Source organism: Macaca thibetana, chromosome 6 (genome assembly GCF_024542745.1).
Source record: "Macaca thibetana thibetana isolate TM-01 chromosome 6, ASM2454274v1, whole genome shotgun sequence".
Lineage (NCBI taxonomy): Eukaryota > Metazoa > Chordata > Mammalia > Primates > Cercopithecidae > Macaca > Macaca thibetana.
In genome coordinates, this window is record NC_065583.1 from 85,725,885 (window position 1) to 85,743,535 (window position 17,651).

The following is a 17,651-nucleotide window of genomic DNA, read 5'->3' on the forward strand; positions in this document are numbered from 1 at the left end:
AATTATTGTTCCAACTGAAGCAATCTGGCCTTTTCAGTCCCATGTATTACACAGGTTATGCCAGGCCCTATGCTAGATGGAGGGTTGGGAAGCAGGTCATGAAGAAAATTCAAGACACGGTCCCTGCCCCTCAAGTAATAGCCCAGTAGAGACCACCAATACACAAATACCTAGAAATGCCATAAGCACCATAACAGAGGTATGAACAAAGAGCTAAGGAAAGACACACACAAAAGCAACAAATTCTTTCTGGGAAAGTGACAGAACACAAAAGAGAAATGATATTTAAGACGGGCTTTTCAGGATACGCAGGGGTTTGCAAAGTAGACAGGGAACGGCAACCCACCTCAAGCCATAAGAAGAGTTTAAAGTCTGCCGGTACACAATCTTAATGGACAGTCCAGTGTGTCAAGATGGCAGCACCTTTTCTCCCTGCGGGAGGAGTGCTCAGGCAGAAAAGACAGGGCTAAGTCATAAAAGGCCTCATGGCAAAGAGGACTGTGGAGGTAACTAAAGGCAATAGGGCTCTTCTATGAAGATGTGTGTCCAGATAAGATCTGTGTGAGGAACATAATTCCAAAGGAACTGTGGAGCCCTTCGTGAGTTTAGTAGGCTTTACTGAAAATTTGGGAACCTGCTAGGGAGGAGCCGCATCATTCCATGCACCATCCATTCTCATGGTATGGCTGTCTCATCTCTTTCCCCTCCCTGCCTGGGCTCCTCAGCCCTGGGAAATTCCAGATTCTTTTCCATCTATTATGCAGAGCAGCTTCTCCACTTCCCAAGCCTTGGTCCCAGACAACACTCAAGCCTATAAGGGGCTCACTTCTATGTTTAATTATCAAAGCACTTTTCTAAACAAAGGCAGTTATTTTGCTGAGATAAATTCCGGTCTTGACTGTTAAAGACAATATAAATTTCTTTATCTCATGACACATATGAGTCATCTATAGTATCAGCCACATTCTAAATATTTTATACATAATGAAAATTACCTGTGAAGCATAATTACGCTTGAGAAATACAAGGCAGCATTCTCCAAATCATTTCAGTATTTCAACATCCAAGGTAAAATAACCACAGGACGCTTCATCAAACTTGTTTTAAAAAAGGTTTATTTGTTACAAAATGTTAAATACTAAAGCTAAAAACATATAAATTCAGGTCAGGCTATATTAAAATACACACATACCCTTCTTTGCAAAATTATTAAAGGTTGAATTAAACAGATGCTTTAAATAAAATAAAGTACTCTTTGAGGACATTTTTGTCAGATTAACTATAACAGTGTAGTGTAGTTTTTAAAATTGCAGTTGAAAAGTTTAGCTGTCTTGGAAGTCAAATTTATCCAATTGTTCAGACTTCTGTTACTACTCAATATGAAGCCACCATGCTGGCTTGGATGGGATTAATTTCATTCGTGTTATGGAGAGTTCTACATTACAAATCTAGTCTCCTATAATATGAACAGTGAGCAGTCAGAAATACACAAAGGGTTAAATAGGGTAAAGACTCTGGCCAAGAAAGGAAAGGAAAGTTCTACCACTCAGTGTCTTCTCTAATTAAAATGCCTGGGAAATATATGGAAGCATAAACCAGCACAAAGCACATACCCATCTAGAAATAATCTTTCAGTTAAAAAACAACGCTCAAAACCAGCACTCATTTCTCTAAGATATAAGTATTTTACAATTTCTTGTTATATTGAGTTAAATGTACTGACGAGTCTATATGCAAATGGGTTTAAACACTAATTTGATTTCTCTTCTGACTAGCTCTGGAGAGCCGTGACATCTGGGTGTTGGTGTCACTTACACAGGTGGTAAAGAACTTTCATAACAAAACTACACGCTCCGCACCAACTGGGCACCAGCTTCCAAACCCAACTCCACTTCAGGTCAAACAACCTTAAGGAACTACCTATAGTCTAGTTAAACATTAAATAGTATTTTCAAAATACCTTTTTTTGCTTTGCAACTTACATTTTTCAATTTCCTAGATTAAAAGTTACTGAGTTTGAACTTTAAATGCCGTAATTTATATAGGTGAGAATATGCTCATGAAAAACAAAAGGCTATTATTGCATTTTAAAAGTCTTAAATGTGAATGAATTTCGAGAAATCTACTACAGTATCTATTTTTTACAATGCTAATCCTTGTCAAATGGGATTTGCCGGTGGTTGATTAACTCAAGTGATTAAAATACAAAAGACATAAAATCAATTTCAGTAATCTTCACTGATACACCCTTATTAAAATCTGCCAAATTAAAATGTTTCCTGGAATATATCTATAGGGAATTTTTAATGTTTCACTTTGGTTTCTTTTTTTTTGAGATGGAGTTTCGCTCATCATCCAGGCTGGAGTGCAGTGGTACGATCTCGGCTCACTACAACATCCACCTCCCGGATTCAAGCGATTTTCCTGCCTCAGCTTCCTGAGTAGCTGGGATTACAGGTGTGTGCCACCACACCCGGCTAATTTTGTATTTTTAGTAGAGACAGGGTTTCACTGTGTTGGCCAGGCTGGTTTTGAACTCCTGACCTCAAGTTATCCACCTGCCTCAGACTCCCAAAATGCTGTTATTACAGGCCTCAGCCACCATGCCTGGCCTAATGTTTCACTTTGGCAGTGTTGGTATACACACAAGGGCTAACGGTATGGGGTCCCAACAATATACTATAAAACCATTTAGTCAAAATTTTGAAAAGTTGGAAAAACTGTGTGTATTCTAAAGTCACTGGAAATTAAAAGAAAAACATATTCCAGTACTGACTTACAGATTAAAATGATGCTGACAGTAGACAGTGATCTGTTTTTCCATCTCTAGGTTTGAGTTTCTGATATAATTATTTCTCTATACATGTGATATGAAAGGAAGAAACTATCATTCTGTCCTCTATCCCAGTCCATTCTCCCTCTACATAACAAGCCTTTGACGTATATCTTTTCTTTGAACTTACTGTGTAATCTTAGAGGACAACATTCATGCTACTCTTTATCAAATAATCTTGTAGTCCTTGAGAAGAATTCAAAGAATTTAAGCCACTGACATCCTAATCTTGGTAAATAACACTAAAAAAAATTCTTGAGCCAACTTCAGTAGCCAATTCTCTACAGAGCATCTTTCTCTGAGAGCATCTTTATATATGTGTATTAAAGTTAGGCTGGTTAGTCACTCTTACCAACCTCCTGGTCTTACAAAATGATCAAGAAAGTATTTGTTCATCTATGATAGAGCAAGAACTGTGACTGTTTTAAAGCTAAGACAACACAACACATTTCTCCCTTGCCAGCCGAGGTGGCAGTGGGGGCCCTGGGTGGTTCAGACCTCCCCAAAGGCGGGAATTTTTACTATGTTCTCTTCCCTCCGGTGAGCCTCCTTCTCTTCCCTTTATATCAGTGCCTCTTTTCTGCTCAAACAGAGAAAGCTGTTTGAGCAAGAAAACATAGGATATTTCCTGCCAGGAAATAGACATAATTTTGAGGGCTCAGCACAAAATGAAATCATGGGACCCTTCTTCAAACATCATTAAGAATTTCCGCTATAGCAGAGCCTTGAACCAAGCGCGGGGTCCTTCTAAGTGTGGGCCCTGTGCTGCTACACAAGTTACATGCTAAGAAAGCCAGCCCTGCCTAGGTTCCCTGCCTACTCAGATTGCCAAAAGGAGACAAAGTGGCTCAGTTGGGTTGTCCAGGTGAAAAGCAGAAGTTTTTTTATGATGATTCAAACACTGTCACCAATTGGGAACCAAGTGGCATTTCACTTTCCAAGGGGCAGGTAAATTACTATTCCTAAAATCTCATGTTGGACTGATTGGTTTTCCCCCAGATTTCTCATCATACAAATAGTTATGCTGGGTCTTTAAATGCCCCTTATTTTAATAGAGCAATTAATCAGACATGATAAAATTTCTGTATTAATCCTATATAATTTTTTTTTTTAAATTTAAGCACTTCTTAACTGAGAGGGGTCTAAATATCACTAAAGCAACAGGACATCTTTAAGGGAAAACATAGCTGCAAAACAGCTTTGCATTCTAGAGTGAAAGCCTTAGTTTTAGCCTATGGTATATTTTGTTCCCTTTTTAAGACCACAATGGTAGTTTTTTCCCAAAGAGAACTGATGAACATATTAAGCTATATGGTAATTTTTCTAACACCCACATTGGTTTCAGTCGGAAGAGTTTTACTGGAACCTGGAAGTATCCCATTCTTCATAATAATAAAAAAGAAATGCAGTATATAAAAGCTCCAGGTTACATTACTAAGCAACGACATTTCCGGGAGTGAATATACTTCCTGTATTCTGCAAGCTGCTTCAAGTACATATTCGACGGCCATCTGTGCTTTTCAACAAAACTGCGTTCTTCCACTGAAGTGTTAAGAAAAAGAATGTTAATTGAATGTTTTATTGTGGATCAATTAAGATATCAGCTATTGATTTCCTCTTTAATAGATGAGATTCAAGCTCTGTGATACACCTCCTACCATTCTCGCAAGCTTTCCCAAACAATTTACTACCATTTTGGTTAAATTAGTATCAGGATTTAAGTTATGATGTGACTTACAATTATATACATTTTGTCCACTACTTTGAGTAGTATTTGATTATTTTCCTTTTCTTTTTCTTTTTTTTTTTTGAGATGGAGTCTCCCTCTGTCACCCAGGCTGGAGTGCAATGGCATAATCTCAGCTCACTGCAACCTCTGCCTCCATGTTTCAAGCAATTATCCCACCTCAGCCTCCCGAGTAGCTGGGACTACAGGTGTGTGTCACCACACCCAGCTAATTTTTTGTATTTTTAGTAGAGATGGGGTTTCACCGTGTTAGCCAGGATGGTAGATCTCCTGACCTCGTGGTCCGCCCGCCTCAGCCTCCCAAAGTGCTGGGATTACAGGCGTGAGCCACCATATGCCTGGCTTTTCTTTTTCAATAAAATGTTTGTTTTTCCTGGACATGACAGATTTTTTTTTTTTTCAATTTATAATACTTAGTTTTCTTTGTAGCTAACTTAGTCTTCCAAAATCCTTCAAGTCCTCTCAGTTGTGCTTCCCACCCAGCCAGTCATCAGATAAGCTGTTCTTTCCTGTTGCTGTGGCCCTGCCTGCTTTCTGGACCTGCTTCCTGCCTTGGGATTGGATCCCCCCATTCTTGAACTCCAGGTGCTTCGCTTTGTTCATTCTCTAGTTTTGGTGAAGCACAACTGTCAGAGGCATTTGAACCACAGCAACTGCATCTTGAATAGGGGCTGGGGACAATGAGGCTGAAACCTACTGGGCTGCATTCCCAGACAGTTAGGCATTCTAGGTTACAGAATGAGATAAGAGATCAACACAAGATACAGATCATAAAGACCTTGCTGGAGATCAGGCGCGATGGCTCATGTCTGTAATCCCACCACTTTGGGAGGCCGAGGTGGGCGGATTATTTGAGGTCAGGAGTTCGAGACCAGCCTGGCCAACATGGTAAAACCCCGTCTCTACCAAAAAAAAAAAAAAATTAGCTGGGTGTGGTGGCGCACGCCTATAATCCCAGCTACTGAGGAGGATGAGGCAGGAGAATTGCTTGATTCTCCATCTACTGTTTAACCTCATCTATTATAATTCAGATTAATAAGGTCTTGATTCAGGCTTCAGGATCATACAAACTAGCTGCTCAGCTCTAAGTTTCAACAGGAAGCAAAGGTAATATGAGGCTACTCCCTCAGTAAATATCAAAAACCAGAGAAAAGTTATTACAGATGAGCTCTGGCAGCCAGCAAAACAAAACAAAACAAACAATCCCATAACACAGAACACATAATATTGAGCTAAATTAAACTGTGAGAATAATGAATCCATAAATGCCAAGGGTAACATATTCCTGTGCACTGCTGTTTGTGTTCATGAGTCCAGTATATAGAAACCTAATATTTAATGACGTTTTAACTGGGTTCTGATGTATCTGTGCCTGTACTGACATGACATCTTTTCCAGTCTCACTTTTTGATTTCTAAACACGTCTAAAAATGAAAAATTCTCAGTCAACAGAAAACAAGTTGTAGAATTCCAATAATAATTTGAGAACTTTTGAAACTGAAGATGGGCAGTTCTATAAGGAAGCTGTAGAGTGACTGTGACAAGAACCTTTCCCAACTTCAAGTCACCGTGTGCAGCAGGCCAAGTGTAAAGCACTGGAGAGAAGTGACTGTGACCCTCTGGAGAGGGCATACTCCTTTAGGTGGGCCGCCAGTGCCAAGCCACATGTTGCCACTAGGAAGATGGGCCTGGGGTAGCCAGATCTTCCAATTTTTCAAAAGAAGCCATAAATATGGCATTTTAAAATAACAGCACTATATATTTTTAACTGTGGGGTCCAAATAAAACACGTTGGCAGGCTACACCTAAACCATAGACAGCCAGTGAGTAACTATTGATTTAGACAATTAAATTCTCCCTTATCCAAAAGGCGCTTTTTTCCTCTGCCCAAGAGGATGACACCTCATAGCAGGTCCCTGGACAGGAAGAGGCACTGCAGAATGAGAGTTCTCATGATTCCCTTTTAATTCCCATCAAAGGAACAGAAGGCAACATCGACAAAGCCTGTCCTCCTTAGCCTGCCACCTCACATCGCACTGGAAGCGCTGCTTTGCACCATGCCAGATGTCCTAACATACTTTATAGGCAATTGAGGAATACCATATAATGAAAATTCATAACTAAAAGGATTTATAGAGCATCTTTCTCCCAAGGTTGTAATGGTACTCCATATATACCACATATCTATACAAGATAGTAAGTAGAAAATAATCTTATTCTTCTTTTACAAATAAGAGTGACCTAAGGTAGCATGATGAAAGTGGATCCAGGACCAAAGTGCAATTCATTTAACTTTTAGCTAGCTTCTTAAATAACTATAGAAGCAGCTACTTAAAGAATAACTGGACGGGGCGCGGTGGCTCACACCTGTAATCCCAGCACTTTGGGAGGCCGAGGTGGGCAGATCACAAGGTCAGGAGATCGAGACCATCCTGGCTAACATGGTGAAACCCCGTCTGTACGAAAAATACAAAAAAAAATTAGCTGTGAGTGGTGGCGGGCGCCTGTAGTCCCAGCTACTCGGGAGGCTGAGGCAGGAGAATGGCGTGAGCCAGGGAGGCGGAGCTTGCAGTGAGCCGAGATGGCACCAGTGCACTCCAGCCTGGACAACAGAGCAAGACTCTGTCTCAAAAAAAAAAAAAAAAAAAAAGAATAACTGTAGAAGAATGTTCCTACTGACAGCAAGCATACACAAGCCTTATCTTTTTATGAACTGACTTTGTTTTTTCCTTGCACAAAGTATCTAGCTAATTAATACCTGTTGTTTTGTTTTGATGTGATTATGCTTCTCTACTGTACTAATAGTTGACTTATGTAAGAAGGCTCCCAATAGACATATAATGTTTGCTGACTGGCTGAATACATCTCCTAAAAACTGATTGTGTGTTCCTGGGTTTCCTTTAACTGTACAACAAGTAGCTGAATACAAACAAGAGATTTTTACTTTTTTTTTCTTTTAGAGACAGGGGTCTCGTTATGTTGCTCAGGCTGGACTCAAACTCCTGGGTTCAAGTGATCCTTCAGCCTCAGCCTCCCAAGTTGGCTGGGATTACACTGAGGTAGAATCACCATCTTGACCGTATGATTTTTATATCTTTTACCAGCAAAGTCTTTTTTAGGATGTATAATTTTAGGTAGAACTCAAGATATGAAACAGATAAAGTGGAAGTACTCTGACTGAAGAAGGAAGGGAAGAGTCCAAGAGCTTACATTTTAGCGTTCTCTTCCCCTTTCCCTTACTCCCTCTCTCTCTTCTCCTCACCCACTCCCTACCTTCTGCCCCCCACCCTAGAAGTCACTTCAGTTATCTCCACGGAGATTTGTTTGTCCAGAGTGTGAAACTCCTCGAAAAGGTAATCTTTCACTTCCTTTTCTTTTTAGCTCAAATTTTCCTTGAGTCTATGCTAGAAAATAACATGAGCAAACCATTGCATCTAAGCTGTCTATTCTGTCAACTATTATATTTTCATTTTTTTCTTTTTATGCAGTACTCAGGAGTTCACACTTTGGTTTTAATCTTTATAATTTACCTTAGAAAGCATATTACATGTACTCTCAGTAAGTTTCACAACATTCTTTTATATATGAAAAACCATTATTGCAAATATAATGGACTCTCATATAGATATACTCAGTAAATACAGATATCCAGTACAATAAAGCTATATATCATATAGTTAACAAGAGTTAAATTTTTAAATCTGTACTGTCTAAACTTTGCTACTAACTTAGGTAGTTACAACTAAGGTATCATTTTTCACAAGCAAATGCCACCTGAAGACACATTTTGTCACCTTATCTATTTCAGGGAAAGAAAATGTGTTTAAAAATGGATGGGAGCTATAAAATAATCATTAGAAAACTTCTTGTGTAACACAGGTTAAGCCGCTTATGTAACACAGGTGACTATAAATTGTTTCCATAATTACCACACTGCATAATTTGTAAGAAATTTATTACATTGACTATTCTTATTTTGCTAAAGGCACTACTTCTACAACTTATGTCTCAAATCTAAGAACAAAGAACATAAAGTTTTCTTTTCAAAATAGAAATTGGCAATCTACCTGAAAGATCCTGAAATTCAGGCTTCTGACTGAAGATGAGGTAGTTAGTAGCAATGAAATGAAGTAGCCAGGTTGAAAGGCAATCAGAGTGGTGAAACTGCAAGAAAAATGAAAAGTGAAACAACATTGCACATAATGGCCACCAGTGTGATGATCAGATCAAGAGAACGGCCTGGGAGCAATCACGGAGAGCTCATATTCATGTTTCATGTGCCTTTACCTGATGCAGCTTTCAGTCTACTGTGACAGCAGACAGGATGAGGGAGCACTATTAACAGATAATGTTAAAAGTACATTCTTGGAAGAAGCCAAACCAACAGCGAACAACAATCTATGGCTGCCGGAGTGGCCAAACATCTTTAAGCAATGCATGGCTGCATCTGTTTGAGGTTCTTGACGATTTAATTTAAGCTTTTAATCTAAAGCCACGGACGTCACTAACTGCACCTGTATCTGTGTAGCAGATGATGGTGAGCAATGTTGAAACAAGTTCACCTGAGGAGCAAGTCAAAACATATTTTGAGGAGGAAACACCATCGGTCGAAGGCCTGGGTTTCAATGTGTAAATGTTTCTAAGAGAAAGCTGTGTCTAAATATTTGCTTCTAATGAGATGTACAGTAAACTGAGCAGGATTTCCAGCTCCATTCTCCTCATTCGGAGTTCCAACAGCTGCTGATGGAGGGAAAACTCCAAGCAAGCAGGCCACCGACATCATCACCTTGGTGTCCATGCACTGACACTCACTGATCCATCCAACCACCAACAGAGATGACAGTAACTTGCTGGCAGGCGACTTGGGTACATGAGTATAGAACTCTTTTTTTATTATTATTGTGGTACAATATGTATTACACAAAATTTACCATTTTAACAATTCTTAAGTGTACAGTTAAGTGTCATTAATAAGTACATACACATGGTGGGGCAACCCAACACCACTATCCATTTCCAGACCTTTTCTATCACCCCAAAATGAAACTCTGTACCATTAAACAGTTTTCTCCCTATCTCTACCAGGTCCTAGCACCCACTGCTTTACTTTCTGTCTCTGTGAATTTCACTATTCTAGGTACCTCATATAAGGGAAATTGTAAAATATTTGTCCTTTTATGATTGGCTCATTTATGGTAATATTTTTCATCCATGTTGTAGCAGGTATCAAAATTTCATTCCTTCTTAAGGCTGAATAATATCCCATTGTACATATATACCACATTTTGTTTATCTCTTCACCTGTCAATGGACGTTCAGGTTGCCTCTACCTTTTGGCTAAATATAGCTCTTCTAAGGAGATGCAAAAATATTAAGTAAGCAACAAGTAATGCTAAATTGAAGAGTGATTAGTAATCTCATACCTTAATGAAAAAAACTCAAGGATTTGCTTTTTTTTTTTTTAAAGCTGTATAGTGTGAGAGTACTTAAACACATATATTCACAGGTCCCTGTTATTTTCATTACATAAAATCAGAATTTTTGAACTGGAAATAACTTTATAGTTTATCTAATCCCACATAACATTTTAACATTTTTTTCTCCCCTTATCTTTTAGCAGATGAATGTGTGCAATCTCAAGGGAACAGAGTAAGACCCTTCAGCTTTTTAAAGCCACCACTACTATTAGATGATTAACCCAGAGCAGATAACAAAACACCAGGAAGTTAGGACATTGCCTTAAGGGCTGTGATTGAGAAGGAAAAGGGAGGTCACAGAAATAAACAGCTGGCCACAAAAGCATGCTTAAAAATGAAGAATTTTCTTTTTGAACAAGATTTAAGGTACTTTTAAGATATTACAATTGTGGACTCTTTTGCAAACAGTCCACACTCAATTTTTAAATTTGTTTTTATCCCTAATATTAAATACAGGTGATCGTAAGACTTGATTATGAGAGAAATGAAGTCCAAAATGGTTAAGGAGATAGTAGGAGAAGACCTAGAGGCTTTAAATACATTCTCTTCTACAAACAGAAGTGTTGATGAATGAATTCGTCTCAGCTTGGAGGCAAGTATTCAGCTGTCACAGATCTGGAATCTGCCCCATCATGTGGCTCCATTTTAGCAATGTGGATGGAAGATAAAAGTTGTCATGCTTTTGTAACTCTTTTGCAAAGAGTCCACAATTATAGTATCTTAAATCTTATTATATTATCCAAAAATATCTTAAATACAGTAGGATGGATGACACAACTGAAGAAGCTTTCTGCTTCCAGGAATGAAAGAATTGAGGAATGAGGAATTGGTAGCACATGTAGAGGTTTGGGAAGTAGATTTCAACACAGCAGTCCTAGCTAATGTACAGACCTGGCCCAGATTCATAATCTAGGGCCTCTGTAACAGGAATGGAATATGTCTCACTGTAAAAACTAGGTTTTAGAAGGATATGTGTTGATGTAAGAAAATGGGTTCAAACTGAAATAAGCAACAGAATTGTTAAAAAGGCATTAAAAAGCCATAAGCCAAAAGCAACAGAACGTAACAGCTACAAGGAGAATGTGGAGAAAACACCCATAAACTCAAAAGAAAGTACCCAGAAACTCTCAGAAATACAACTTGTAGCTTCAGGTAGTCAAATATTAATATATAGATTATAAATAAGAAAATGCATTAAAATTTTTAATACGAGAATAAATACAACTTCATAGGAATCACCAAAGTTTAAACAGATAGGGTTTAAACAGGAGTAGACATAAGGAATCTGCATCTCAACTCTTGAATTTTAAGAGTCCTCCTTGATGGAAACCTGAAGGTAAATCATGGGTAGAGATCTGAGAGAGGTTAGGGGAAAACGGACAGAGAAGTGAGAGAATACCCACATACTTTCTTTCTATCTAAGAAAGTATGAAAGATGTTTCCTGACACACAGTACAGAACTGGCAGAGTGATCAGAAATTTTGATTATTTGGAGAGCTCCTGGGAGTCTAATTCTGCTAAAAGACAATTTCACTCCTAAAAGTCATAGAAATGGCAAGAGAAAAGTTAACCAAATTCTGACCAACAGGGTGAACTGGCTGCTGAAGTGAAACCTCAAACTAGGAACTTCAAAGAAAACTTGGGAAGAAAACTTCTGTTATCTGGAATTCACAACTGCCAAATTAGGAACCACTGGGAAAAGAATAAAGGAAAACTGGTAAATTTAGGCGTAATCTTAGAAAATAAAAAGTCTTCAGAAACCAAATTCAAAATGAGCTGGTATCTTAGATTGTTTTAAAGTCAAGGGGAAAAGATAAAGATAATCACAGAGTCAGAAACCACAGAATCAGGGAAAACAACTGAAGAATTTCTGACAGTGCAATCAAAAATGATTCTGATGAGGAACCAAATGTAGGGGGGCAGAGAGGAGAGGCACCTCAAGAAATCAATGGGACCACACGGGAAGTTCTCTTATACATAAACGATTTAAGAGGATACTAAAAGATAAGGAAAAAGAAACTTGTGTCCAATTTTTTAAAAAGTATGAACAACTTGTTAGAATAGTATGAAAATGATACATCAAAAATGAACTGAGATTGTGAAACTAGTAGAAAGAATTTAAAAACTTGTAAACTAAATTTGGAGGGGAGCTATTTATTTATCATGAGATGAATGTAAATATATTACAAAGAGAGATCAGTGTTACTCAATTTTTAAATTTGTTTTTAGCCCTAATATTAAATACAAGTGATCATAAGACTTGATTATGAGAGAAATGAAGTCCAAAATAGTTAAGGAGATAGTAGGAGAAGACCTAAATGCTTTAAATAAATTCCCTTCTATAAACAGAAGTGTTGATGAATGAATTCATCTCAGCTTGGAGGCAAGCATTCAGCTGTCACAGATCCGGAATTTGCCCCATCATGTGGCTCCATTTTAGCAATGTAGATGGAGACAAAAGCTGTCATGCTTTTGTAACCCTGGATGTCAAAGTTGATAGGTATAGATATGTTGGATGCCAGATAATATTTCAAGAATTACTGACACTCTGTAGTGACTGAACAAATATATTCCTGTGGAAAAAACCTAGAGGGCTCAGCTTACCACAAGTTGAGTACACAAGAGTATGCCATAACCACCACAAGTCCTGAAACTGTCTGGGGCAGTGGATGGAATGGCAGAATGGCCAACGGTAGGATGGCCCATCTGAATAAGCTTTCTGCTTCCAGGAATGAAAGAAAGTGCGAATGAGGATTTGGCAGGTTTTTGACTGTGAGCACATCTGGGGCTTTGGGAAGTAGATTTCAACACAGTAGCCCTAGTTTATTTACAGACCTGGCTCCAATTCATAATTTAGGGTCTCTGTAACTGCAGTTACTTAAAATTAACTTAATTATGTAACCCCCCGACCCCCGTTCTCTAAAATCAGTAATGACACAATTATTGAAAACAAAAGACTCTGAGCTTACAAGAGGCCCAGAAGCAGCATGTATATATACAGCAGTGATTGCTAATACAGTGAGACATGAAAACAAAAGGCATTCTGCAAGGATAAATGAGGCACACCAGTATCTCCTACATACAACTGAAACTTCAAAACATGTTCATTATATGATGAAAAAATGAAGAAGTAAATGAGTTTAACTTAACCATCGCTATCAGTATATATGGGCCAATTCTGTCATTTTCCTTTTAGGAACCTGAAGATGTGATTGTTTGGGGAAATTAAATGTAAATTCTATTTCCTACAATGCCTATGTGACACAGTATAGCACCACATTCAAATGACTTTGCTACGGGCCACTATTTAGTTAAAAAAATTCCATGTCTGGACATTTTGCCTCCTTATAAAGGGACTGCGCACAAACCCTAATGCTTCAAAATTATCTAGCCAGATAAACTGTTGTGAAGGCACTTTAGCCTCATTCGCCAAACTTCCAAACTAAGACTAGTATTAATGTATGATTAAAAAGGAGAAATTTTAAAATAGTATAATTTAAAACTATTTTATAAAAAATTAGGCTGTCAGATACAGAGTCAATTACCTTGGCCTTTTTGAGCAGGTCAACTATATCAAGGTTCATGGATGCCAGTTCCCTGCTTGGCATGCTCTGCAGCTGGGTAATGATGAACAGCTCACAGATGTGCTGCAGTCTGGACACTTGGTACATCTCGGCACAGATCAGGAGACACATGGCCTGGAATATGCCAGCTGATGAGAAAAGGGACATGAGAGAAAGTGGATGATAAAACCGTTTCTTTAATGACCTAAACACACACACACACACACACACACACAAAAAAACAACAATTAAAAAAACATGCTGGCCGTATCATCCGCCATAGAATAGAATACTTAGAAAAAGCCTCAAGGGAGCCAGCATTCTGCACATTTACTCCATTTTATCTTTTTTTCTTTTTTTTTTTTGTAGAGACAGGTCTCACTATGTTGCCCAGGTTGGTCTTGAACTCCTGAGCTCAAATGATCCTCCCACCTTGGCCTCCCAAAGTGCTGGGATTACATATTTGAGCCATCACACCCAGCCTATTATTCCATTTTAAAAAGAAGGCCAGGCTCAGTGGTTCACGCCTGTAATCCCAGCACTTTGGGAGGCCGAGGTGGGCAGATCATGAGGTCGAGATCAAGACCATTCTGGCCAACATGGTGAAACCCTGTCTCTACTAAAAATACAAAAAAATTAGCCAGGTGTGGTGGCGGGTTCCTGTAGTCCCAGCTACTAGGGAGGCTGAGGCAGGAGAATCACTAGAACCTGGGAGGCGAAGGTCGCAGTGAGCAGACATTGTGCCACTGCACTGCAGCCTGGGTGACAGAGCGATACTCCATCTCAAGAAAATAAAAATAAAAATAAAAATAAAATAAAATAATAAAAAGAATCCATTTTTAAGCCATCATACTCAGAAGGGAACCTATTCTTCTTCTTTTTTGTTTTTTAATTCTTCAGAAAAGGTGACTCTATAATTGCCTTTAAAAATTAATTCCAGGACTAGATCTTTGCCATTTTTTTTTCTTGACTTTAGTCTTCAGGGTGGTTGGTTGGTTTGTTGTTTTGCTTTTATTGTGATACAATAAACATAACATGAAATTTACCATTTTAGCCTTTTTTTTTTTTTTTTGAGACGGAGTCTTGCTCTGTTGCCCAGGCTGGAGTGCAGTGGCGCGATCTTGGCTCACTGCAAGCTCCGCCTCCCAGGTTCACACCACTCTCCTGCCTCAGCCTCCCGGGTAGCTGGGACTACAGGCGCCCGCCACCATGCCCAGCTAATTTTTTTGTATTCTTAGTAAAGACAGGGTTTCACCGTGTTAGCCAGGATGGTCTCGATCTCCTGACCTTGTGATCCACCTGCCTCGGCCTCCCAAAGTGCTAGGATTGCAGGCATGAGCCACCACACCCGGCCCATTTTAACCATTTTTAAGTATATGATTCATTGGCATGAAGCATATTCACACTGCTGTGCAGTCATCACCACCACTATCTCCAGAACATGTTTCTTCTTCCCAAACTGAAACTCTGTACCCATTAAACACTAACTCCCTGTTTTCCCCTTTCCCCAGCCCCTGGCAACCACCCAATTCAATACTTCCCTAGAAATCTGGTTTTTCATGTAATTCTCGTTCTTATCCCACCTTACATTCTTACATTTCTTACATTCTTTTGTAGCTATGGAACCAGGAACACTGTGTATGGTGAATATTTAACATAGTAACATTACCTGTCTTCTGTGATCTTCCCAATGCATAGATTCCAGTATCTGGCTTAACTTTTCGATTATTCATTGTGACTCATTTTTCCCTAACACATTTTTGCCAATTTAAAACAAATCCTATCATTATTACTGCTTTCCTCTGTATTTTTTTCTAATTAGCAAAAGGTAAAACTTAATATTAGCAGTTTCAATTACTTGAGTGAGAGGATGACTGAAAATCAGATATTCCTATTATTTCAAATCTGGTCAATTTTAAAATTTAATATACAAATTTGCCAACAATGAAATAATAAACAATAAGTTTTATTTCCAAAAAGAACCAATGCTTTCACTTTTATTAGGCAAAAACAATAAGTCAGTCTTTTTTTGAGACGGAGTCTCACTGTGTCACCCAGGCTGGAGTGTGGTGGCACCATCTTGGCTCACTGCAACCACCGCCTCGCAGGTTCAGGCGATTCTCCTGCCTCTGCCTCCCGCGTAGCTGGGATTACAGGCGCATGTCGCGACACCCAGCTAATTTTTGTATTTTTAGTAGAGACGGGGTTTCACCATGTTAGTCAGGCTGTTCTTGAACTCCTGACTTCAGGTGATCCGCTCGTCTCGGCCTTCCAAAGTGCTGGGATTACAGGCATGAGCCACCGCACCTGGCGATAAGTCAGTCTTTAACACTGACAGAAACAACTGCAACTGGCTCCAAAATACTCTACAGCAAGCTGCAAGACCAGAATTAATTTAATCAAAACAAATAAATTTGCTTCTTTTTGAACTAAAATCTTTCACTAGAGGGCTCATGACTTGTTTAAAACTTATTTCAATACCTAATGTAAGAAACCTTTCCATTCTAAAAATTAAAGCAGTGAATCTGAAGAAAGGTCTGGCCTAAATGTGTGTGTGCTTCTTATTTTTATTAGGGTGCTTGACCAGATTTTCTAATCAAGGTCTCAGGCTCCAGAACTGAGCTCCACGGGGCCGAATCTAGTTGTGCTTGTGATGGGAGCCCCCTGGTGGCCAAAGGCTGAAGACTACTCACAGAGGGCTTCCCTGCCAGCATCCCAAGCAAGGCTCCAGGCCTTTGCTATTTCTTTTCTATTTCTTCAAGCGCCTCCAGCTAGAAGAACCCTGCTGGATCTGTTCCAACCTAGAGCTGCCACAGATGTTTGGTTCCTGGTCAAAGACAGTCCTTGGTCAGTGAATTTGGAAATGAATCCTATAGTCCACTGGGCATTCTAAACATCTCAAGAAAAGTTTTCAGAGAAGTCAGTTTGAGGAGTTTCTGACTTTAGCAGAAGTCAGAAGGAGGCCTTTACAAATCCCACATCCTCTGGGCCAGAAAGAAGACCAAAAAAGTCTCAGAATATTGAAAGTCCTTAAAAGTGACCCAATCAGAAGTCACAGCCATCAAAGCAGTTGCACAACCCTCCTCTTCTTGTGGACGAGACAGTGCTTCAAGTAACAATCTGCCCCAATCTCTAGAATTACAGTAGCCATGGGTACCACAAGACACCTTCATTTCCGGGTGCCTACAGTGATCCCCATGCTGTAGGTGCTGGCTGGGACATGTGAACTTGGGCCGGCATTGGAGATCCATAAAAGGCACCCAATCACTGAACCTCCACTTGAGCTGAATGAAAATTCGTTGTTGTTCCAGCACCACCTCTAACTGCTTAGTACATTCCATGATGTCAACTAATAAATCTTAAATGAAAATAGATTTCACAGAATGCAATTTAACAAAATGAGTGGCAAGGAGAGAAAGAATTATAAGATACTACCAACATTTGTATTGCTAACCTGGGCAGCAGGAGTCTGTGTACAGGTATTCTAAAAATGACAAGAAAGTCTCTTTGGAAACACCATAAACGGGAATCAGGACACTCTTTGCTTCCATGTAATTACCATTAAACATGGCCGCCATCACTTCACAACGGGCCACCAGGATGGCCCTGTGGGCTGGCACTGTCGTACCTGAAAGGTTCAAAAGGGAAACAAGAAATAAGTGAGATAAACCCGCAGGGTTATTCCAGCAATTTTCCTTCTAATTAGACTACTACATTAGGGACAGCTAGGCTGATATGCAGAATCTAAATTTGGGAGTGATAAGTACCATTAATCCAGAAACTTCTTAATTTTAAAGGGAGCAATAAAGAAAGTTCAGATGTTGACCTTGAAACCAACAATTTGCAAGTCAGACAACTATTTGTCACTTGGTTTGTATTTCCAGAAATAGAAACACTGAAATGAAATATTTTGCTTCATATTTTTATAATGAAACGTCAATCCTTTCTAATTGGCTTGAAATATTAATAATACCACCCGTGCCCATGTGCTTCCCAAGAAAACAACCCCACTACCCTTCTGGGCCTGACTC

At 39.1% G+C, this 17,651-nt stretch overlaps 1 protein-coding gene across 1 annotated transcript in view; it reads right to left on the minus strand.

Moving 5' to 3' along the window:
• Positions 1 to 2,315: 2,315 nt before the first annotated feature.
• The window catches only part of RHOBTB3 (Rho related BTB domain containing 3), a 64,197-nt gene continuing 48,861 nt past the window's right edge, over positions 2,316 to 17,651 (minus strand). Inside the window, exons 9-12 of the mRNA XM_050795412.1 lie at positions 17,075 to 17,248; positions 13,603 to 13,769; positions 8,648 to 8,744; positions 2,316 to 4,375 (exon numbers count right to left, since the gene is read on the minus strand). Of these exons, the coding sequence (XP_050651369.1) occupies positions 4,260 to 4,375; positions 8,648 to 8,744; positions 13,603 to 13,769; positions 17,075 to 17,248 (554 nt within the window). The 3' untranslated portion in view covers positions 2,316 to 4,259. The remainder of the gene's footprint in view (positions 4,376 to 8,647; positions 8,745 to 13,602; positions 13,770 to 17,074; positions 17,249 to 17,651) is intronic.